The sequence below is a fragment of the Sinohyriopsis cumingii genome, chromosome 1, assembly GCF_028554795.1.
Source record: "Sinohyriopsis cumingii isolate HCF-2022 chromosome 1, ASM2855479v2, whole genome shotgun sequence".
NCBI classification, from domain to species: Eukaryota; Metazoa; Mollusca; class Bivalvia; order Unionida; family Unionidae; genus Sinohyriopsis; species Sinohyriopsis cumingii.
The window spans coordinates 178932491-178957611 of record NC_142961.1 but is presented as its reverse complement, the minus strand read 5'-3'; the positions used below and the strand labels follow the sequence as shown (position 1 = coordinate 178957611).

Below are 25121 nucleotides of genomic sequence, written 5' to 3'. Positions count from 1 at the left end.
TACATTACTTCAGGTCAGTTTATAAGGTAATCTCATTTGTAGGGCCTTTCAGTCGAGTTTTGGTCCAACTCAGAGAACTAAACTGGCCTGCCAAATATGTCACCTGACAATCTAACCTTTTACATGCCTTCACTCATAATAAAATAGAGATCATTATAACTTTGTGGAATTTTAATTCTTCATCTGGCAAGCTTCTTCCTTATCTAAGACTTAAAAATTTGTGGTAGGTAAGAAAATTATAGAAGGCACTTTACATGTAATTATTTATACAATTCCAGGTAAATAGTAGAATAATAAAGCGAACAGCTGCTAAACACATTTTTCAAAATGTCTTTTAAAATTGTTGAAATGTTTAAAAATTCTATAAAGATAAAATCTTCTTGAGAAAATGACTGCAAGATTTATTATTAGTGACAAAATTTTGTCATCAAATTTTTTTCTAAATTGCCAATAATAAAATGGTTATTTCAGGAAGGTGTACAAGAAATTTTAAAAAAAAAGTAAATAGGTGATTTATTGTTGACTGGATGCCCATGGAAAAATGTGTAGTGCTGACCTTTTTCAAAATAATTTCTGTGAAATAATTTTCACGTAGATTTGCTATAATATTTTTCCTGTCAATTCAGGAAATAGAAGTAGTTACTTCATACACTAGGTTAGTTAAAAATTCCAGCATTGAATAATTAAAATGCAGACATTACTTAAGTCAAACTTGGTAACACGTAATTATGAGAAACAATATTGTTGTCATATGTTTAGCCTGTAGTTCTGTGAAAATCAGAGTCATAAATTGACCAAAGGAAAGGTTTGTTTACATAAAACTTTGGTCCTCTGTTACAAAACTTTTAACGTACCTATGTTTTAAAACAGTTGCTTACCAGATCTTTGTAGACTTTGTCTCATAGAATGCAGTTTACACCTGTATGTTTCATCAGTCTTTGCATGCACTCATTGAAAAATGTTTTTCAGATACACCGCAAGAAGACTGGAAGGTTCTGTGGCCCTGATTTGCTACCAGGACCCTACACTGAAACAGAAGGTGGTCTAGAAGGACAGTAGACTGTCTTCCCATTATCTGGCTTTTTATGAAATATACCAACAACCAGCTGCATCTGGTTTAACAGCTCAGCTTCTAAAGTATTTGCTTGGTATCAGGAAGGTCCTGAGTTTAAACCCAGAACTAGCCGTGCACACTTTCTCCCTGTGGCATTTGTTTTAGGTGAGGAAAATGTATGGTTAGATTCGAGTTGGACCCAGGACCTTCCTTACACATGTCAAATGAAAGTTCTGATAACACTGCTTTTAAGAATAAAGATTCAGAACCAGTTGATTACTTATAAAATTCAGTGATGTCTAATCTAATGACATAGTATTTTTTTATCATACCTTTAATATGTAGGAAATATACTAATTTATACACACCAAAATCACATTACTGTAACTGTGTTTGTGTCCTAGATTGTATATTTTGCTGTATATGTCAAGAAGATATATTCTAGTTATTCAGAATGCAGAATTAGAATCTTAGATGTAGTGAAATGATTTGGGAAAACTTCTACAAACTCCCCATGTTTTAATTCTTTTGAATACTTGGGCTCATAGTATAATTTGGCATTTTTTTGCCTTCACTTAAGTCATTCACTGACAAATACTTGTTTCCATGTAGAGATAGCTATGCCACTAGGTGATATTAAAACTTAAATATTGTATTAATTATGAAGTATTTCTTTTAAAAGAGAAATTATTTTTTTGTATTTTATTGAGATTATACATCAGAGTAATATTTATTTACTTTTTGAAATTAGGTTTTGTTTACATCTTTAGTGGCAGCCAATTGATGGGTTGAAAAAATAAAAACTCACCTCATTCAACTCGGCATCTGTTATCAACTACACAGATCTAGAATTCAGTTATAACCTGGATTGTTAAGCAGGGGCCATGCTATACTTTGAATCTGCTTACTTTTGTAGGTGCCAACATTTTGTGGATTCAAAAAAAATTATATATTTTTGATTTGGGAAGGGGTCCTATTGCACTCATCATTATTGAATTGGGTTTTAAATTTGCAGTTTGCAACATAAAGTCAACGAAAATTGGTACCCAGTTAAAAATAATTCACCGTACATTATTGCCTTATATCAAAGATAGTACATAAGAATTCTAGAGAATGTCATTATTTTTTTGCAGTAAAGCATCATTGTACTATACAGCAATACAATATAGAGCTCTTTAAAACTGTGTTGGATTTGACTTGTAATGAATTTAAACAATTGCATCAAACTTGGTTCCATATCGTTTCAACTTTTTGGAGCAAGAAAATTATCAAGGCTTAAGTTCTGAAAACTGCAGTTTTACTTGGACCAAGTAATTTTTTAAATCCTAAAACATTGTGGGTTGTTTCAGATTTGGTTCTTCTGCAAGCTTATAAATTCCATTGAATATAATTTAAGTATCTGACTTGTAATGTCATGCTTAAAAAAGATGGAGACAGAGATATATTGTTTTTTCATGCCTCAAAAGGTTGTAAATTTTTTACTACATATTTGATTATTGCTGTGGATGTAGTCACTTGCATATAACAAGTTTTGTTGATATTCCAGGTTTTCTTGAAATATTTCAAATGTGTTAACACATTTTTAAATCTATTTTTGGAAGTGTATTGTTTAAACTTACTGAACAAGAAACTGGAGCTCAAGGTCAGATTCAGAAAGTCAGATATTTCATATTACTGAAATATAGCAAGCTAAGAGCTAAGAAATACCAGTGTTAAGAAGATCCATACGTCATTCTTATAAACATTATGGCTGTCAAGAGCTTTTGACATCCCTCTAAGGCAAATGGCACAGTATCCATTCTCTTGTGTCAAATATAGTTGTATTTCTGATAATAGTAACAAGCATTAAAGTCTAACTAAAATTAGTAACTGGCTTTTATGTCAAATTTATATGTCAAGGAAGGGGAACTTAATTCTTGGTATCTAATTCCTGCCTGATAGTAGCTATCTTCTTTGGATATTGTTTCACAGATGGTACAACTGGAAACAACAGTAGAAAATGCTTTTTAAGGAAATCAGTCATTTCTCAAATAATGTTTCAAATGTTAATGTAAATTCTCTAGTGACTTTAAACAAATCTAAACAGATAAAATTATTTACAGCAGTATGCTTATGATTGGAAAAGCAGTATATCTGGAGTTGTGTTCTTCCATCTGATCTTAAATAAATTAGTATTACTACAACCCTCCAAGTCAACCATATTTTCAGTACTTTTGACTGGACTTTGAGCTTTTGTTTTGTGTTGAAAAAGGTGCAAGAATATAGGGTCTAATTTTATCCTAGAATAATAATATAACCAGAAATGTGTTCATGGAATGTGCATACCTCAAGACAATGCCTGAAAGCTAACCTAAGTGGAAAATGGAAAACCTAATGCAGATGTGAACCAGCCTGAAAGAGAGTAACATTTCTGTCCATTTAATTGGACTCATCAGATGATGATCATGAGGAAAAAAATCTGACTAACCTTTGGGGAATATAATGTCCATTACAATTAATGTGTATTTGGTATTTCAGAATTTTCTTTTGGAATAACTTAAGTATTTCAGTAGCACTTTTAGATGAATCAGCAATCAGACTGAGATGATGAAAATAAAGAACAGTTTATGGAGATTTCTGAGTAAAACCAGATCTTCAAATTGTCTTTTAAAACTAGTCTGAAATTTTGACTTTCCTTCCATGCTGACTTTATGCTAAAACTTCTCTGAAAAAAGCATCAATGTCCCTTTGCATGTAAAAATGAAATAATTTGATCCATTAACACAAAGTGATAACAGATATCACAAGAGGCCTATTAAAATTAGTCAAATTTGTATCGTTTAGTCTGGTTATATTTTTTGCTAAAAGGCACTTCACATCTGTAATCATGGCAGATACTTTGACACTTTGTTACCTTCATACATGTAAACCAAGTCAGCTAAAATGTTTTCAGTGAATATAGAGGGGCATTACCACAATAATTATATGCATGTACTTTAATTCTCTACATGTATCTTCTATTATTATATGCTGTATATTCTGTCTTGCATTATTCTAGTTGCATTTTGTATTATTATACTGAATATTCTGTTTCGCATTTTTTTGTTTGGCATTTTCTATGTGTGTAGGATGCACATTCTGGTTGGACTCTTTACATCTGACAATATTTATTACCGAGTTTGTTATGTATGATATTACAGTACTACAGTTTTGTGTTTTCATATTTGTGCAGTTTTACTATTACAGACATATTCTTGTGTCTTTTCAACTCTCAGTTTTCTCTTTGTGATTGACAAATTTCACTTTATAACACTCTTAAGTATTACACAAGTAAAACATTCACATACTGAAAGTTACAATGTAGCACAACGAAATTTGCCAGATGGCTGTTGACATGACAATGAAACTTGCCAGATGGCTGTTGACATGACACAAGATACAATAGATCAATGACTCATTATTAAAAAAGACATTATCATGATAACCAAATGAAAATATTTACATGGATCTGACATAATACATTATTCTAATAATGGAGGACCAAACTTCAGATCCAGCCTGCCATGTATTGACAACAATGTAGTATTTTTCAAAAGTAAGACATTTATAAATGCTTTCTTCTGGTTTTTTTTAATTTTTATTGAATACTTTGTCTACCAGTGAAGAACTGAGAAGAAACCACCTTTACCTTCTTCATCCATCAGTAGCTTCAACACAACCTCTTGTTTTAAAAGCTTTATTCTGTCCCCAATCCTCCAAGTGATCAATCTCTCTCTCATGTTTGCATATTAAGGCCGGTCTAAGGCATTAGCCTGATGTGCTGAAAAGTGGCATTAAGCCCACAACAAAGACATATTGTGGCCTTTCAGTATGTATCTATATGAAATTAGGGATATATAGGATAGGGATTCATTGAAATAAATGGTCAGCGTGACAACAGTACTAATAAAATGCATTTGACACATTGCTTGGTCAAAAACATACGATTTTATTTATATAAGCTTGTGAACCGTTCAGACGGTCTAAGTGGTTAGAGCATCCACCTCAGATGCAGGAGGTTGCAGGTTCGAACCTTGGCCAAGTAATACCAAAAACTTACAAAAATTGTATTAGCAGCTGCCTCATTTGGCATTCAGCATATAAGAGGTTATTGTTAGGACTAGTCAGCCTGGTCTTAGGATAATGTGACTTGGTGGGGCATGATGTCCAGTGCTAGACATCACTTTAAACTGCCACACTGCAGACTTCTAGCTATAAGAATAAAAATGTTAAAGCTACATTATAAATAATAAAAAACCACAAAACACTCTACAAGTTCGTGCCAGCTTTGCAAAACAGTCAGTAACTTCATATACCTATAAATACTCTAAATCATCCATTCAGACCAAACAATCCATTGAATTTGTGTGACTGATAATGTTAATAACTTAAGAAAAATACATCTCAAAAATATTAATGACACAAAAATATTTAGGTAATTAGTTTATGAAAATAAATGAACACTTAACAGTGTTCATATAGTTTTCATTCTTTTTTCATGGTTTCAAAATATGAAGAAATAAAAATTAGATCTTACTTCCTACTCAGTACTACGATAATCATGCATAATTTCTAAACATCTTATGTTTCACAAGACATTTAATTTAAAAACGATCCTCTAGAGACATTATTGATTTGTTCAAGGACGTTTTAATGGTAAAATCCGCACTTCAAAAACTGTTTACATGAACAAAACATTATTTAAATATTTATGAAATGCATAGCATCACACACATACACATACACAGAGTGAGAGCTTGGCTAAAAAAAAATCTCCAGGACTCTGTGAATGGAAAATGAGAAATCTGTACCCCTCAATGTATTTTGCAATACCAACAATGTATGAAGTAAATTTGATGATTTTCTAGTGGTAATTTAGAATGATCTGTATTTACAGACAGACATATAGAAGGTGGGAACCATTAAATCACAGGACACTGAGGTGTGTTCTTATGGAGGTGGATTACTGCCATAGTTCTTTGCATGTATTTTCTATTAGTGTATGATGCATATTTTTTTCTGCATTAATCTGTTTTGCATTTTCTGTGTAAAATTCCCAATTAGGCTGTTTAGAGAAATAAAGAAAGAAATAAAACATGTTAAAGTGTGTGCCGTATGCCAATATAGTTGGACTGAGATTGCTTAAACAATAAATAATAACTGCTCACTATCTCTCTCTGTTGCGAGATACAATAAGTTAACCAAAGCTTGTTGGTGGAATAGGGGCCTCTTGGCTATGTCATCGATGCTTCGAATCTGCAGAATACTGCCTCATCAGTAATTAATCTTACAGCTCCATCTGTTATGACAATGGGTCATTATAATAGTACCCCATTGTGAAAGTATATGGTGTTGATTACAATATTCCAACTTGGGTTATGCTAACATCTTAGTTGTAATTTCACTGCCCTATATTTTATTATGCTGATGTGTTAGTTGCAACTTTCACTGGGCCAAATTGCAGTGATTAATGTGCAGTCAAAATAGAATTTCAGAATGCAATGAGATAATTAGAAATGGAATAATACATTGTAGAATGTTGACATGATATTGAAAATATGCACATTTGAAGATATGAAATGACAGTATTCAAAAACATATCAAATGTAGATAAAACTAATGGCAAATGTAAAGATGCAATCTTGAGTGTTAATCTTTGACACATGGAAAATGCCAAATAAAATAATGCAGAAAAGATTATACATCATATATTAATAGAAAATATATGCATACAATCCACCTCCATACATGATAGTCATTCTGCATTCAGTATATGCATTAAAATAGTTCTTTGGTATCCAGCCATACATGTATCAAGTCCGATATAATGTGACAAAGTTCTGTTGCCACCGTAAAAGGGTCTAGTTGTTTGAATCTCTTTGTTAATATCTCTTTGTTAATGCAAATGATTCTACATAATGTTGATACAAGTTCACTATAGTGTAATATTTTATATTTTTGTTTTTGCATAGAAAATTTCCAGTCAATTTAATATTTATATTACTCAGATTTGTATCAGCAGAAAGAGAATATTAAATTTTTTCAAAATCCTTTTAAGGAGTTTATTTTCTCCTTTTTTTGAAGTTTGTGTTAATAAGCTATGATTTAATAGGTGATATTGCATTTCATTGACATCCTCCACAGGGGCCCCGAGTGGCCTAGTGGTCCAAAGCGCTCTCCATTACAGATCACTGCCATCTCACCTCTGTCTGCGTGAGTTCGAGTCTTGGATTCAGCCAATGTGTGTATGTGAGAAAGCTTGCCAGTAGCTTCTCATGGGTCGGTTGTTCTTTCCAGGGTTTTTCCTGGGTTCTTCCTCCACCATTAATGTTGGCCGCCATGTATAGCCTATTGCGTCCTGAAAAATGGCATTAAACCCTACAACAACAACAACAACATCCTCAACAAGAAGAAATTTCATAACTTTGGATTTGCTTCCAAAATAAAAGCGTATCAGCCTGAAGCATGATTGCCATGAACCTTTGCACACATTAAACAGAGTTGGTTTTAAATGAAAATGATGTCAAACATTTATACCATCTTGAAAATCTTTTTATCATTACTCCTGAATCGATGGATGTATCGTCATGGGGGTTTCAATAAAAGACACAACATCTAGTTGGTCCTAAATAAAAATAGTGCCCATCGCCGGAGATCTGACAGATATAACTACAACAGTATCAGGTATAACTATGATAATATAAGGTATAACTACAATAATATCAGGTATAACTACAATAATCTCAGGTATAACTATGATAATATCAGGTATAACTACAACAATATCAGGTATAACTACGATAATATAAGGTATAACTACAATAATATCAGGTATAACTACGATAATATCCAGCTTTAAAATATTGTTATTGCTACTTCACCTTTGTGGATTGTCGTATTGATCATGTAGCTGAAATGTGATGCGAGTCGAAGAATGTCAAAATGAGTTAAGTATTTTTTTTAATGAAACAAAAATGTACTTAAATTGAAGAAAGCAATTAGATACATTTGTTTCATTAAAGATATTTATCATCCCTTATGAATATTGACACTAGTACTTGTGAAGAAAGTTGGTTGTTGATGAAAACAAATCAGACCTTCACCTTGAGAATCATTTATCACTACTGTTCTAGTTGGTCCTAATAAAAAAAGAAATGGTGCTAATCAGTTAATCTCTTTTGTGGCCATATTTAATAAATCTTGTTACCGCTTCTTCTCCAGAATGGATAGTTGTAGCCTAAATGGGTTTTTCACTAAACAGTAGTTCTTAATGCAGATGGTGCCAGTCAGATCTGCATTATGGCTGCCATATTGAAAATATTGTTATAGCTACTTCTGATAGATGATAATCAAAACGTGTTTTTTTAAAAATATTATCTAACGGTCTTAAAATGGGGCCAATATTAAAACTCCTTTATATTGGTTGGTTTTATTCACGTGGGATTTTGACAACTTTTTCTTCTCTATCTGTACCTGATCATAAATGAAAATGATGCCAAATTGTAACCTCCTAAAATATAATAAATCTCACAACAGCTACTTTCCCTGAAAGAGCAGGCATAAAAACATTATTCTTTCATATTAAAAAATTTCTTAGGATTACATGTATAAAGTTATTCCTGTTTTGAATGATGTGGATCAGACTTTAGAAACGGCGTGAAAATATTTTTACAGCCACTACTCCTACAATGGTCCACTCTTATTGATGTGGGGTTTTCACCAAAACACTACAGCACCATCTAGCTGGTTCTGAATTAAAATGGTTCTCGTCTGTCTTCAAAGATGGCACTATAGTGGCCATCTTGCCAATCTTAATATCACTACTCAGTCTTGAAGAAATGGTGGCACTGGCAATGGATTTTCACTTTTAAAGAATTGATAAATGGACATTTATTTGGACAAGCTTGAGAGATGTGTCATGAAAAGAAAAAAAAAAACAATTTGGCAGTAATGAGCCAATATGTATCAGAATATGCTAATTTCAAGGAACAGCTTACTACATCTGACGCTGGATGAGGAGTATTCTCGCCTTCTTTTAAAACATTTTGGAAATAATTACTTAGAATATCCTAGTCCAATAATAAGCCATAAGTTTTGGAGAAATTTTCTTGTCCAAAACTACTGGTCGTGGGGGAGAAATACTGAACATTTTCTCAACAGTTTACTGTCAATCCCACATTTATGTGAAGTGAGACGCATCGGTCATGTTTTTTGGCCAGTGTCAGTGGTGTTGTCATCAGTTTTGTTAAGAATTTGATTACAATCTTTCATTACCAGTAGCATGTATTTACCAAAAACCATGACAGATTCTCATTATGCTTAGCATGAATAAATAGCAAGATGAGATAACTAAATTTTGTGACAAGCTTGCTGAGTGGGACAGCTGTTGATTATCAGATTTTTTAAAACTCATTTATGTCATTGTCAAAATTATAATAATGTGACAACATTTGGAAAGACATCTCTGATACATTAAGGAACAACATGTCAGTCCACAGATCCAATAACTTCATCCATTTGCAGGTATCGAAGTCCAATTTAGTTTTAATATTATACACATAATATGCATGCATGTTATGGGGATTGTGGATATGATATAGTCAGTACTTCTATAAAGACATTCACATCACATTTTCATATTGCTAAACATGTAATGTTATGGCTCAAAAATAAAGGTATTACTATGATCTATTCTTATGATACAAAACTAAACCTTACACAACCATAGAATATGTAAAATGTGCCCTAATTTTGAACTTGAACTGAAACACAATAAAGAAAAAGACCTGATGCTTGAATAATTTTATTTGTAACCAGTGTTGAAATATATAACTTTGTCAAAGACAATTTAAATAAATACAGAATTCAATTATATATACGTGGACATTTATTGCACAAAATCTTTAAAATCACTTTTAAAACAAGTAAATGGTCCTTATTCACAGTGTAAAGAAAATACCACACAGACCTTTCTGTTTGAACAGAACTAATCTTTGGATCTCCTGAGTTATACTGGTGTGATGAATTATTTTAAAATTAAATTAATCGAAATAAGAAAAACAAAATATGAACTGAAAAATTTTAAATAAGTCTAAGCTCAAGTCATGATTTGCTTTAATTCACTAATGTCTGATGAATCATTATTGATGTGAAATTAATTTTAATTAACTGTTAAAATTAATCTGTTTTGGGATAAAATTTGTCATGGCTTGGCAAAAAAACAACCATTTGTTCTGTAGTTAAATTCATGGATTGCAAAAAAGAGATGTGAAGATATTGTTCATTTCATTTTTAAATGTTTTTTGAACAACTAGAGCCTTGAACACTGGTGCTCCATACAAACAGTTAAATTATTCAGATGTACTGACCTGACCCACTTGCACTAAATGAATGTCCATGTACACAAAATTCAACATCATGTAAAAAAATAGCTCACTACAAATTATCTCTAACATGATGTTTTGGTAAAATATAGATTAAAAGTCATAATAGGAATATAAATGTAGGTTCCCTACCCCCTGCTTTGAATTGGCAGTCAGGGAGAAAATAAAATGGGGGAAGAAAACAGACTGAGACCAAAGCAAGAGAAAATTGATCTCTAGCAGCAATCCAAAAGGTTTTAGTCCAATGTAATAATAAAAGACAGTCTTTCTTCAGGTTATAATGTTTTCATATTTAAAAGATTTTAACTTTACATAAATTTATTTTTTTGCTTGCAATGATGTTAGTATAATCATAATCCTTTGACCATATATTGTTAGATGTCTTTCATATCCTCTGCTACTCTTTTGTTTGCTGAATTTGGTAACAGTCAGTTTATTGTAATACATAATACAACTGTTTCATTAAACTTTGAACAATTTAGCTAATTTGTAAAATAATTTGTTCCATAACCATGACCTTCTATCATCCACAATCTTTGTTCGAAGCAAACAGGCAAATTTGGTTGGGTCTGATGCCAACCTAAACCACTTCAATGGTCTAGTGGTTAGAGCGTCTGCCTTTGATGCGGGAGGTCGCGAGTTTGAACCCCAGATGAGTCATAACAAAGACTTATAAAAATGGTACTACCAGCTGCCTTGCTTGGCACTCAGCATTAAGAGGTTAGTGTTATGACTGGTCGGCCTTATGTCATGATAATGTGATGGGGTGGGACATCATGCTACATATCTGTAGCATGATGCCTCAGTGTTAGACATCACCATAAACTGTCACACTACAGACATAGTAATGTGGCTGAAAAATTGTTAAAGGTGCATAAAAAATACAAAACACATACCAATGGCAGTGTAAAGACAAGTCCTGTTCTATTTTATAAATATCTTCCGCAAACCAACCAATGTGACCGTAACCTAGTCCAATAAATTAAACTACCAAATCTGTGTTAATACTGATGAACAATGTGTGGGTGTGATGTCACCTGTTCACTAAAATGTGCAACTGTTTGCAGAAAAAATCTGCAACATATCAGTGTACAATTTAGACACTTTCTGATATTTCTCACATCTCTCGAGTTGCTGTCGACTGAGGGTTTCTTTTGGCGATATGTACAAAGCATTTCCAGATCAAACTGTTTCAAAACTTGTGAATCCATGTGGAATAGCACAACCCTATATCATATGTCCAGTTTGAAATTTGCAGTAGATATGGCTGTTATGAAATACCAGCAACTGTCTAAATTGCATACAGGTGAATTTTTGAAAGATCTGCATCCAACAAAATTGTATATTTTAATGAACAGGTGACATCATACCCACCAATCATCCGTCAGTATCAACACAGATTCACAGGTTTGATTTATCAAACTAACCTTGACCTTAAACCATTTCACTGCTAAATCACCCAAGATTCTATATCCCATTAAAAACTACCTTAAAGCAAGAGTAGATAGCGTCACAGTCAGAAACACTGACCTCTGCCTTCATTACCATTCAATCTCTAGAAATGTTGACCTCTGCCTTCATTGCCATTCAATCTCCTTGTTGCCAGTTTTGGCAAAATATGATTATACTCTACTAATGCAGACTGTAAACTATGATATACTGACCTATTAATGAAAAACAACTCCCAAAACAAAATTTAGAAATGGATGAATGGTTTATATTGTAAATGATTTATACTGCCTTCTGTGCCATTTATCATAGACAAGATAAAACCAAAAGGGTATTGTTTACAAATGGTTTCCTTCTTGAAATTTTGGCTGGGAAAAATGTGTTTACAGAATACAGTAACATCAGAACAAAGGAGACCATAATACGGTATCAAGATTCTGGAAGTGCTGCAAAGGTGAAAGCAAATTTACAATCCTACTAATGATCACTCAGTTTTTCCCATAATTACGCTGTTTGGAAAATCAAACTTGTGCAATTAATTAATGGTTGACAAAGTCACATAATAGCCTTAAGTTAAGAAATCTGACATGGTCCAATTTCAAAACTATTCCTGCCACCTATACAAACTTGCATTCATCAATCTAAAACACTGTAACGCAATACTGTTGATGATTAGTTTTAGCTATAGCTGAGAACAGATAAACATCTGACAAAGATCAAGCACAGACTATTGATCAGCATGTTGAATGCTAAATTTGCAGATTTCCAATATTTTACACCATCAGTCGCTATCGATTAACTTAGGCTTTCACCCATGCACTTTTATTAACTTGTTTCATAGAATTAAGAAGTAAAGAACAAAGTGTCATCAGTTTAATGAATAAGTAAAACTTATTAAAATCTGACAGGCGAGCACTGCTAATGTGACAGATCCACAGCTAAAAAATCTTTGGTCCTGGACCTTGTACTATGGTAGGTTCCATGGCCTGGTTACATGAACGTTTTGCAGTGGATTAAATACTTTTGTAAAAAAACGAGATCAATGATGCTGATGACCAGAATTTTCCTCATGGTCTAATGCATGTATGTATGTATGTATGTATGTATGTATGGTCCTGGACCCTGTACTATGGTAGGTTCCATGGCCTGGTTACATGAACGTTTTGCAGCAGATTAAATATTTTTGTAAAAAAACGAGATCAATGATGCTGATGACCAGAATTTTCCTCATGGTCTAATGCATGTATGTATGTATATATATATATATATATATATATATATATATATATATATATATATATATATATATATATATATATATATATATATCAGTAATGAGTATTCTGAAAGCAATTAAATGAAGACAATAATATTGGTCTTGACTGTAATCTATGACCAGCAGAGCTAAAAACATCAGCAACTATTACTGAATAAATATGAAGAGTAAATAAAATTAAAAAATTGTTGAGAATCGTATGACTGCAATATTATTTCTATAGATTATGTACATATTTACAGAATACAAACGACTTGAAAATTCAAAGGATACTGACAAGTGGATCAACTAGAGCCATTAGACAAGCGTACACCACAAACAGCACTACAATTTGCTCCTTAAAGTTTTAAACAGATGAATATCTGGTGGGAAACCAAGGAAGAAGATGCATATTCGGTTACCATAGTTGCCTAAATGATGATGTGACATCCAACAACTTCTGTGACTGATCATCACTTGCAGCATCTGATGTCAAAATTTAAAGTTGATTGACATGGGCCTTAACTGTCCAATGTGGAGGTGACGAGACAAAACCCATAAAAGACCTGAAACAATGTCCTTACCAAAGTATTTAAACATATGACAATAAATGGTTCTTACCAAAGTCTGTCAAAATATGACAATAAATGGTTCTTGAGCTAACTTAGCACATGATGACAAGAATTTGCTTGACAAGGGGCATAAGTCTATCTAAAGTGAAACTGACCAGACTTGATTACTGTGTGTGACTAGGATTTTTAACATAGCTTTAACAATTTTTCAGTCATATCACAATGATGTCTGCAGTGTGGCAGTTTATAGTGATGTCTAACACTGGGGCATCATGCAGCAGACATGTAGCATGATGTCCCACCCAGTCCCAGTATCCTGACACCAGGCCAACCAGTCCTAACATTAACCTCATAATGCTGAGCACCAAGCAAGGCAGCTATTAGTATCATTTTTGTAAGTCTCTGGTATGACTCGGTTAGGGTTCAAACCCACGACCTCCCACTTCCAAGACAGATGCTCTAACCACTAGGCCACCGGAGTGACCCAGACTTGATTACAAAAGATGTGAATCTGAGAAAATGATCATGCCAAATTGCATAAAAATATGTTCAGTGCTTCTTGGGTTATGTGAATTACAAACAACATACGATTCAAAGATACAAGCTTATTATCAAAAGGGCCGTAACTCTATTAAAAATAAAGCTGATGAGACAAAACCCATTAGAAGCATATCTGGGTGTATGAAAAACGTTCATACTAAACTCCATCAGAATAAGTTGAACAATTATTGAGCTATGCCAACTGTTAACTGTCAAGGAAAAACTAAAACCAAACAAAATTCAAGTGACATAACTAAAAGCAAATTAGAGCTGACAAGACATTAAGATCTTTCAGAGAATTTTCACACCAAATCACATTAGATTATGCTGACTGATTCCAGAGATATGCTGATTACTAAAATCTGCTGTATCAATTTAAAATTGACAGAAAAAAGGCACATCTGTTACGCAACAGGCAATTTGTCTACAAAATGGCATCCAATTATGTGTAAGGGACGTGGAGCTTTTTTGTGTGACTGGACAGACAGAAAAGCTGATTGCTATTGGATTCTTACGTCATCGTGTAGTGCCCTAACTATCACAACAGTCTAAAAAACAACAATTTAAATCTTATCACATAAAATATTAAATTTACCAAATACACAAATGGTGAAACTGAACAAGAAAAATATACAATAAAATGTCTTACAGTTTCAACACAGCAAATTTATAAGACTGCTACTAGGTCTAAATTATTTACTTACATTCTAAGTATACCAAAGCACCTGTTACATATTTTAAGCAACTGTTTCACACAAAACGTAATGCATAAATTTCTTGAGGGCTCACATGTGTTCCTTATTTTAGAACTATTCATGTGGCAACATAAATAATATTAAAACACTTTTTGCTGGTCCCAAGAAGTTGTTTATTAATAAGTTTTACTGCACAAAGTGTCAGAATTTAATTGGTACTCAAAGTGTGAATAATATCTAAAAATCTACTTTTTTACATGACAGGGATTTCCCAGGATGATAAGGCAGGACTTGCATGTCAGACAGGTGCTTAACACCATGTCCTAAAATGTATTGTCCAAATTACAAAAATTTCAAATAGTTTACTCCTTGCTAAAAAATTACTCTTATTACTGCCTGAAAGGCTTTCAGTAAAATGTATACAACAACGAGCTTCAGATTTGGAAAAAGGGATATTAGATAATTATACAGGGGAAGAGACACATTAGTCCAAAGTATCTATGATACAGATACTCTCTACAGTCACCTTTACCATGGAAAGGCCTGCATGATATGCAAATATTATACAGGATCACCTGAGCAACATTAAGTCTTATCAATCTAGATAAATAGTATAGTTTTATATAAATAAAACAACAACAAAAATCACAGATTTGGTCATAATCAACTGGTCTTTTCTTTGAGATCATTCTGTGACTGTGGAATGTCATCTTGATCCATTGCTGGTCCCCAATACAGCTGTCTAGTGTAGGTTATAACAAGCTTTTCCAATATGATACCTGCTAGGAACCAGAGAGGGGCATACTCTAGTGTGATCAGCCCCATGAAATCCCCATGAAATGGGGTGTAGTCCCATGGACAGGCATTGAACTGTTTTAGAATAAAACCAGTGCTAAACTCCCAGACATATGTCCAAAAGGTGTATATCAATGCCCTCAGAAAGAAGTGAATTTTGTGTTCTGCCAGCTTCATATACATTCTTTCAACAACAAGACCTGACAACCCATAGATGGGTACAACCCATATGCTGGTGTTTCCAGGAAATTTCCAATTGAAGTTGACAACAAATTCCCACGTGGCAGTGAACATGACCTCTGTTGCATATCCATGGATGGCATATATGTAAAACCTCCAGAAGACTGAAACAGGCCTAAAAACCATCTCCTTCAATGTTCTGCTGTACATTTTTATCCACTTATTTTAATCTGAAATAAAACCAACGTCGCACATTAGAATCTTAGCTATTAATAATTACCTGCAACAGATCTCTTATCAAATAAAACTGGCAATTCTTTGTCCTATTTTGCCCAAATCTTGATTTGTATGTGCCTAGAGGCTGTGTTTTTTGTCAGGATATTTTCTTAAGTGCATGCCATCAAGGTCTATGTTTGACTAGCAATGGCCGAAATTGCAAAGGGAATAAAAACTGTAAGATTGCAAATACTGTAGTATCATTTATTATTGTTGAACTCAATTTTCATGGTTTTGTAAAAAAAAAAATGTAATTTTTGTGGGTACTTAAATTCATGGTTTTGCCTGTCAAAGTTTTCATATCAGCAGGTATTTAACTTCATGGTTTAACCTCTACAAATACCCAAAATAAAGAATACAAAAGAATAAAACTATGCCGATACAAACGGCGGTCAATTTAATGTTTCAAACAATACTGCCAACAAATTAAAGACCTGTCAAGTTCAATACTTAGTGTTTTCGACCAAGTGAATAACATGTCAAAGCCGATGCAGCCAACAAAACTAAAATAATACTTCCATCTCTATGAGCGCAAATAGAACATCTGTCAAGATTAATCACTTTCGCCAAGTTTTTGTTTAAGTTCTCAACATCAAAGGAAGCCGACGCAGCCAACAACACTAGACAAATCGGTTATTAAACTACATATGAATGATCTCTTACTTAAACCACCGTCCATCAAGTTGCACCATCAGTACTTTCTGATGATCATGATGTTAACCCAGTGGCTTAAGATTGGTAAAATTCAAATTAGACCCTCCTGAATGGATAATTGCAGCTCAAATGACAATGAGTAAAAGGACTTGTTTAATTCAGCAATTTGGGGATTATTTACCTGAGAAGCATTTGTAAGTACCATGATACTTGGCTGACACAATATTGATACAGTGGCTTTGTCAAAAAATGTGAAATGTGAGCTTTAATACTCTGCTGTAATTAGTGTATATACATAGTGTTTCATTATTAATAGTGTTTTAAGAAATAGTTATAGTATTTTACAGGGCTGTTGCTCTTTTGGATTAAAAATGCATGGATAAAATGAAATGTGCTTTCAGAAGGATTTAAATGTTTCAACAACAGTTGTACTAGAATGAAGGATCGATCTGAATAAGTATTAAACTTAATTTTCATAAATTGTTATTTTGTATTATTTTTCCTTTCATTTTCAGCATTAATATTGTTTGAATACCTTATGCTTTTTCTCTATTTTCTCTCTATCCATACTTACCTAACATATCAATTTAAGGCAGTGAGTGTAAAATTACGGCTATCGGATACCTTATCGAATGTGTGCATTGAAACAATATAAAATGATTTATAATTCTTGTTTCAAAGGTTGAAATAAAAAAAATAAAAAAACACATGTAAAAGCTAATATTTAATTACCAGATTACAGTATTGACCTTGATTTATCAAATACTAGTAGCTGTGTTAATCTCTAGGAATGAAACACTGTAAGAAAATGGCAGGGGGGTGGGGGTGTCATCATCCTATGTGGCTCATTTTTCATTGGGGATTTAAATTCATGGTTCGAGGCAACAATGAAAACCACAAAAATTGGTCCCCCATGAAAATTTATGGTACTACAGTAGCATCCATTTGAAAACAATGTATCTGCATGACAATCAAAACATTCAAGGTTTGTGGAAGTCTGCTGAATTGCAATGTAAAGCCTTTGACAGCCAATGGTGTTATAAATTTTCAAAGTTGTAGATATACCTATAGCAATGATGATTTAATGTACTCTGAAGTTGAATTAATGGCAAAACAAACTAAAATTATGCAAATACACATTTTTTAATTTAATGATCAATTTGAAAAGAAATATAATCAAGAAAAATGGAAATTATCATAATAAATAAATGTTGAAAAATGAATTATCACTAAATTTAAATAGGACCATGATTCAGACTGGAATTCCAAAATGTCACTTTTTTCTGCCGAACCACATATTCCAAAATATTACCATAATGTTTTCACCACAGTTACAAATGTATGTGTCCAAGAAAAAGATCACATTAAAGTGCAGACGAAGTTAACATGGCACAGCTGTCAAAGGAAAAAGAAGATTACCTTTTGTCATTTAGCACTACTACAATACATTAGGTATCATCTATTATCCAATGTCTGCTTACAATATGTTCCCTGCTACTGGAATCCTGAGTGTGACACTGCTGTTACTGTGTAATTTTGTGATACTCTGAAAAGGAATCAAAATGTGATCGTAATGGAAGTTTTCCAGCATGTAGTACTTTATACAAATGATTTTCTTAGGTTATCAAGTTAGTTAAGTAGGTTATGGTTGATAGAAGGGTGACTTGAAATGTTTAATGTCAAGAACCATAACCAATACGTTGTTCTCTGGCAATGTTTTCTTTCTTTGAAAAGATGGCTACTACTATGGCCAGTGATACAAAGTAACAGAGAACAATTTCATCTTCATTTCATTGTGAAAACACTTTCAAATTAGATGTTATTATCCTTATAAAGTTAAAAGGAAAGTGATTTAAATAATTATATCAACACTCCTAGTAGGCTGAAACAAAAATAACTCCAGAAGTATTTTACAGAAGTACCTTAATAAGATAACTCTGTAAATCATTCAGTAAATTTACTTATTCATGTCCCATACAATGACGATTTAAATTATGATGTACAACCGGAATGTAATAACTTTGGTTCAACCAATATTCAAAATTAAGAAATATTAAAAAAACCTGGACAATAAACTTACACATCTACAGCCACAGGAAAAGAATGAGTTAAAGCAGCTAATATGGTGAATATGAGCACTTGTTCCCAGATGTTCCAACTTGAACAAACAAAATCTACCAGGATGTTACCCTTACAGGATGAATTCTCTCAAGCATGAATGTTTTTTGAAGAAGGCAGTTGAATATTTGTTGGGGAATTTATTTATTGAACCAAGTGAAAGTAACTGGAGTTCACTCTGTATTCTTGAGCCAAAACCAGATAATTCTTTCCGAATGTGCACAGACTACAGAAAAGTGAACAGTGTCACCAAAACAGACTCATTTCCGATACCTAGAATTGATGCCTCTATGGACTAGATTTGAAATGCAAAATATGTCACCAAGTTTGAGCTCTTAAAAGTATTCTGACAGATTTCACTTACAGACAGAGCAAAAGAAACTTTGGCTTTTTCAACTCCAGATGGAAAAATACTCCCTCTACATTCCAGAGCTTAATGAACATGATAACATCTGGTATAAATGGCTGTGATGCATACATTGACTTGTAAAATTTGCAAATTGAGTTTCTTAACAAATTTCAAAAAATGTTTATTGAAAAACTTACATGTACATACACTGACTTCAGTATACATTGATTACATTATATTTATAATAAAAGATAATTACATATTTCAGTGTAATAAATGTTGTCAATTACAACTGATACTAAACACATATCATGTAATTTGGATATGAAACTTTTTCCAAAGGTGAAAAATTTTATTAACACTTTGAAGGTTTTTTTAAAATAAAAATTTATTTACTATTTCTTTTTGGTAATGCTAATAGTAACTGCACCATCACTGGGTCCCAAGTCCCGAGTCTGAAAGCAATAGGGCTATGCATCTATTTCATGGAATATATATACTGATATATATCAGAGAGGCAAAAGAAATAGGACTATTGTATTACAGTTCTCATTTTATAATAATTTATCTGCCTTTCTTATATATATATATATATATATATATATGTATAGTATGTATGCTGTATCAATGATATACCACCAGATGAATAAATTTTCTACTACAAGGAAACGAGGCTTGCCGAAAAATTTAATATGAGTGGTATATCATTGACACAGCATTATCTTGTAACGAGGTCAACACAGAGAGAGAGAGAGAGACGGAGGGAGGGAGGGAGGGCAGCCTCTGGATATTTTTATATTTAATTAATAATAATTGGTTTTTAGAACCTTATAATAGGTTTAAGAAACAATAACAACATCAACAAAACCTTAAATACATTACATATGTGTACCCTGTAACTAAGATATTTACCTTACTGTGTTGACTGGCAAATGCAGCTTTGTATCATTGATTATATAAACACTTGTGAAAGGTCCCAAGGGAAGTGTAAGCTTACAGTTATGAAGAATGTTACTGTAGGTTACTTGGTGCAATTTCAGTTTCAAGTTTTTATTTTATCCAGCCCAATTTCTTTTTCTCTCTCACTCCAGATTTCTGCATATTTTTCTCTCTTGTGCATGAGAGGGGAGGGGCAAACAGAAAAAGAAAAGACTGTGAATAAATTTTGTACCATGTCAAATTCATTTAAAAAATGGGGATTATTATTACTTATTTTCATTATTTTCATATGTCACTAATGATTAATGAATGGAATTCATCATTGATGTATTGGAATACACCCAACAGCACACAGTTCCAAGAATTTTTATGGATGCATATTATTGTGCCTTGGGCAAATCACAATTTGATATACCAATAGTATCAGTATATCAAATTACTTTATAAGCCATGTTATTTTTAATGCATGTGGTATATACAGATATACATATATAAATATATATATATATATATATATATATATATATATATATATATATATATATATATATATATATATATATATGTGTGTGTGTGTGTGTGTGTGTGTGTGTATTTTTGACTTTGTTGCAAAGAATCTGCCTTTTGTCAAAGTGATCTTTCTATTTGCCTTTGGTATAATACACTGATATCATTATTAACTGTTATTACATATATTCTTACATTAAACTGATGCAATATATTACTTCATATTATTATTATGTGTCTCACAATAATAATATTATTATATAAAATAATTGTATCTGGCTTTGTCACATTGAATCTACCTTTGTCATACACTGTGTTATATGTCAGTCATTCTCTAGACCAACAAATAGGTCTCCACTTTTTTTTTCTGCCGTCAGAAGAAAAAAAGCAGAGACCTACTTGTTGCTCTATGTCATACTCTATCTGCTGTTGTTCCATTAAATATCTGTATTATACTTAAGCAGTATAATACTGTCAAAATATTATATATTTCAATGGCGCTTGTACTTAAATCTACCTTGTGCTAAAAATAGACCATAACATCATTGTGCCCGGCTGCCGCCATATTGTTTTCAGACAAAGAGACACTTAGTAACACATAGTAATTCGCGACATATATGCAAAATAAAGTTGTTTTTATTTGCACTTCCCTCACTATGTAATGTTTTCATATATTCAAGTATAATATATGAGTGTCTACAGTAATAATTTTGTACATTTTATTTCTTAGTCTTTCATTTGTTTTGTTTTCCAATCTTCGTTTAGTAAAACTCTATGTGCACATTAAATGTGTATATATATATATATATGTGTGTGTGTGTGTGTGTGTGTGTGTCCCAAATGAAATGTGTCAAAACCAATAATATTTATTTATATCTATTTTGTTTCATTTTCAGTTAGTGTTTGTGTGTAAAATGTGTATTATTTTAAAGGTGGATGTGGTCATTAAGGACAGCAGCTTTTGTATTGCTGTTTCCATCAATACATACATAAAATTATACCTCCCGACAAAATTTAATTGTATATATCTTTTAATTAAGGAAACTTATTATCCACGTAGTATAAATATGATCAACCAGTACTGCTCTTTTAAACACCATAACTCTAATGAACATAATGCATTCTTATATGTTCTTAAACTGTAATTTAAAATTATGATTTATTTGTAAAACTGACATAGAAATAAACATCTAAATTTTCTCTCGTCTTTTATTAACTTTGTTAACGATTAACACATCACAATCAGAAAAGGTTAATAAAATCACTAATGCAAAATACCAACAACACAAAGAAACAAACAAACAAATGAAACCCCAAAACACACATTGATGCATTGTTTTTAAAGATATGGAATATCTATGTAACATTTCTAGATTATACATGCATATCACATCAAATAAACAGTGTAATTTTATGCGCTAAACAAAATATAAGAACTGGTCACTTTGCTACATACTCCCCTATCCATTTAAAACATGAATCACATATAAGAATACTTCATCGACATTATTTAACGGGGATGGGAGGGCTGGCAGTTCCTTTGGAATTTTCATTTCAAAATATTCAGGGTATATCTATCGGAGATGAAATGGAATCAATCTGTTTATTATACTGTTCTAGAAAGATTCATCAAAATTGATTATATGTTTTATAGTCTGCAGGCTTAAGCACCACTGTTACTAAATACTGGAATGCACATCCATATTCAGATTAACACATTTAACGCCTGGTACATGGTTTTCAGTAAGAACAATAATACGAACAATAACACAGAAAAGAACACTGAACGCCATTACACCAGTTTGCCTTGTCTGAATGGCTATATTTAGAAACTGACATCACTGCATGTGATGTTTCACAGAGGCAAAAAGTACAAGCGCCATTGTAATGGATTGTGGTAGGTTCTGGTATTCTGTGTAGTCCTACAATGTAAGACACATCACCTGATATTTTTGTTCTGGGAGGTAATGGGTCTTACAGCCTAACAGCGCTGTGTAGCATGTTTTGATGTCAACTAATAGTATAACGAAAGCCAAATTTTCAGAAATATTACACACAACTGGCAACCAATAATGATGCTTTCCTACAAAGCAAGGTTATAATGTTTTTGTCAGACTTTACTTACCATGATGTCTTTTCTCTAATAAATTCAAATTCTCAAAAAAGAAATGGACCTGTTTTCAAGTTTCGTTGGTCTACATTTCAGTTGGCTGGAAAGCCGGGAATGCCGAAATCAGGTTAAGTTGAAATATTATTCTTTAACGAAATGAATAAAAATATTTTATGCCTACTGGAACTGTAAAGCAACATTTCATTTTGTTCAAGAAACATATCCGCCACATAAACCTACTTAAACATACTTCAGCATACCCCGACTATAGTTGCACTGCAACAAATTCAAATGTATGTCAACGGAACATGAAAATGCATCCATTTGCAAATATCATATTTTGATTCTGCCAGGATAAAGACAGCACAGTAAGTATATTAATTACACATAAATTTGTGCAACAGTTTCGATATATGCTGCCAAATGTGAGATATTCCTAAAACTTTGACTACTCGTTCCGATGTCAACGACATCGGAACACGCTATATGAGGCAGTTATTTGGATAGTAAGACACAGCACTTAAACAAAAACAACATGTGCTATGTCGTACATTGTAGGACTAGTATTTTGTAGAATTTTTATACTCAGTTGTGGTAGATTGTGGCACAATGTACATTTGTAGTGGACTGTGACACTAATACTGGTCGATTGTGGTACTTATACGCTTAATGGCATAAGACTGTGCTCCATAGCAGTATTTTCATAGTAAATTGTGGTAGACTGGTAAATGTTGACGCCCCTTAGTCCTATGACGCCCCTGTGATACAACATGAAGGACGAGCTTATCCTACGATATAATCCGAACCCGCACTCTTTCGGTTACGAGTCCCCATATTCACAATATCTACTGCCTTCGCTAGTTACCTCTTACGAGATGCAGATAAGTCCATCGAGCCTATTTTACATCCCTGAACCTAAACTTAATGGGATACTGAGTCTCGGACTCGATTGAATTTTCAATACTCCAGGTGTACATTTACATACCTGAACTGTATATAGGTCTTTCTGGGAAAATTAATAGCTAGAACTATTAAAATGTATATAACATTCATCAGTAAAACTTACTTTTACTTAAGGAAATCAAATTTGGCAGCAGTGTATTTCGATGAATTGCTACGGGTTAGTAATTTTCTATGATACCTTCTTTGTAAAGAGTAGCCGTCTACTAAGGGGAATAACTCAAATACCATGCTCCGAGGGCTCCATGTGAGACAGTGCTCTCTCTCTCTCTCTCTCTCTCGCATGGTAGATAATGACACAACTATTCTAGAAAAAAGTGTGTGTGTGTGTATGTGTGTGTGTGTGTGTGTGTGTGTGTGTGTAATAAAATAGAAGAATTATAAAGACTATAAAAATACCATAAAATAAAAAACATAAAATGACAAAGGTCCATAGAAAGAGCGAATCCTCACGGAATGACCTGGATACACGTGGATAAATAAAAAAAAAAAAAAAAAAAAAAAAAAAAACCACAAAGGAGTATTCAATTACTTTGCAGCTCATTTGGTATTAATTTATTCATATGATACAGAAGACCCTTATTCGATAATTAGAATCAGATGCACGAAAGGCAACTCTTTTGTAACTTTGCGGGTCTAGGTAATCAGCTTAAAAACATTTCTTTTCTTTTAATGTTCAGCTTTTGGGTATTTGAGATTAAATTAGATGATTTCTGTTAAAATGAGAAAGGAATTTCAACCGTAAAACATATTTTGAGTTGTCTTGGCGTGTTTTCGTGAGTTTTCGAGTGTCTTGATGTGTGATTAGTCGCTCCCAATAGACCATTTGTAATTTAAAGTAAGACTCATTAGCTCGTTGGAGTTGGTTTACCTACTGTAAATAAATAAAACAATCGAATCGACAATCAGTTATATAGTACTTACGACTATACGTTTTTTTTTAAAAACAAAAATTAAATGTTAAATTTTTTAAAAATTAAAAAGGTGATAAAATACACATTGTTAAGACTGGTCTAAACACACTTAATCTATTCCTCTCTCCCAATTTGTAATCTCTGATTAAAAATGCAATGCAGGGAATGAAATTTTCATGAATAAATTATACTCTACGTTTACATGTAGTATTAAAACAATCTAGTCAATACAAACTTAAGATAACATTTATGCATAGTGATTCAGCACACATGTACGATAGAAAATCAATTCATAACCATGTGTAAGCGACACAAGCCAACATTTAGGCAATCAATACTTTCAAGCATATATA

General features: G+C 32.6%; 2 protein-coding genes across 2 annotated transcripts in view; one reads left to right on the top strand and one right to left on the bottom strand.

Moving 5' to 3' along the window:
* Positions 1-7125, top strand: part of LOC149808471 (3-hydroxyanthranilate 3,4-dioxygenase-like) — a 55182-nt gene extending 48057 nt beyond the window's left edge. Inside the window, exon 10 of the mRNA XM_089977712.1 lies at positions 970-7125. Within this exon, the coding sequence (XP_089833838.1) occupies positions 970-1048 (79 nt within the window). The 3' untranslated portion in view covers positions 1049-7125. The remainder of the gene's footprint in view (positions 1-969) is intronic.
* A 2734-nt stretch (positions 7126-9859) lies between these two features.
* Positions 9860-24029, bottom strand: LOC149808470 (transmembrane protein 229B-like). Its single transcript, XM_089977733.1, has 3 exons — positions 23961-24029; positions 18291-18417; positions 9860-16171 (listed from the first exon to the last, which is right to left on the bottom strand). Exon 3 carries the CDS (start codon positions 16149-16151, stop codon positions 15630-15632), a length of 522 nt encoding a protein of 173 aa, XP_089833859.1. The 5' UTR covers positions 16152-16171; positions 18291-18417; positions 23961-24029; the 3' UTR covers positions 9860-15629.
* Between the last annotated feature and the right edge of the window lie 1092 nt (positions 24030-25121).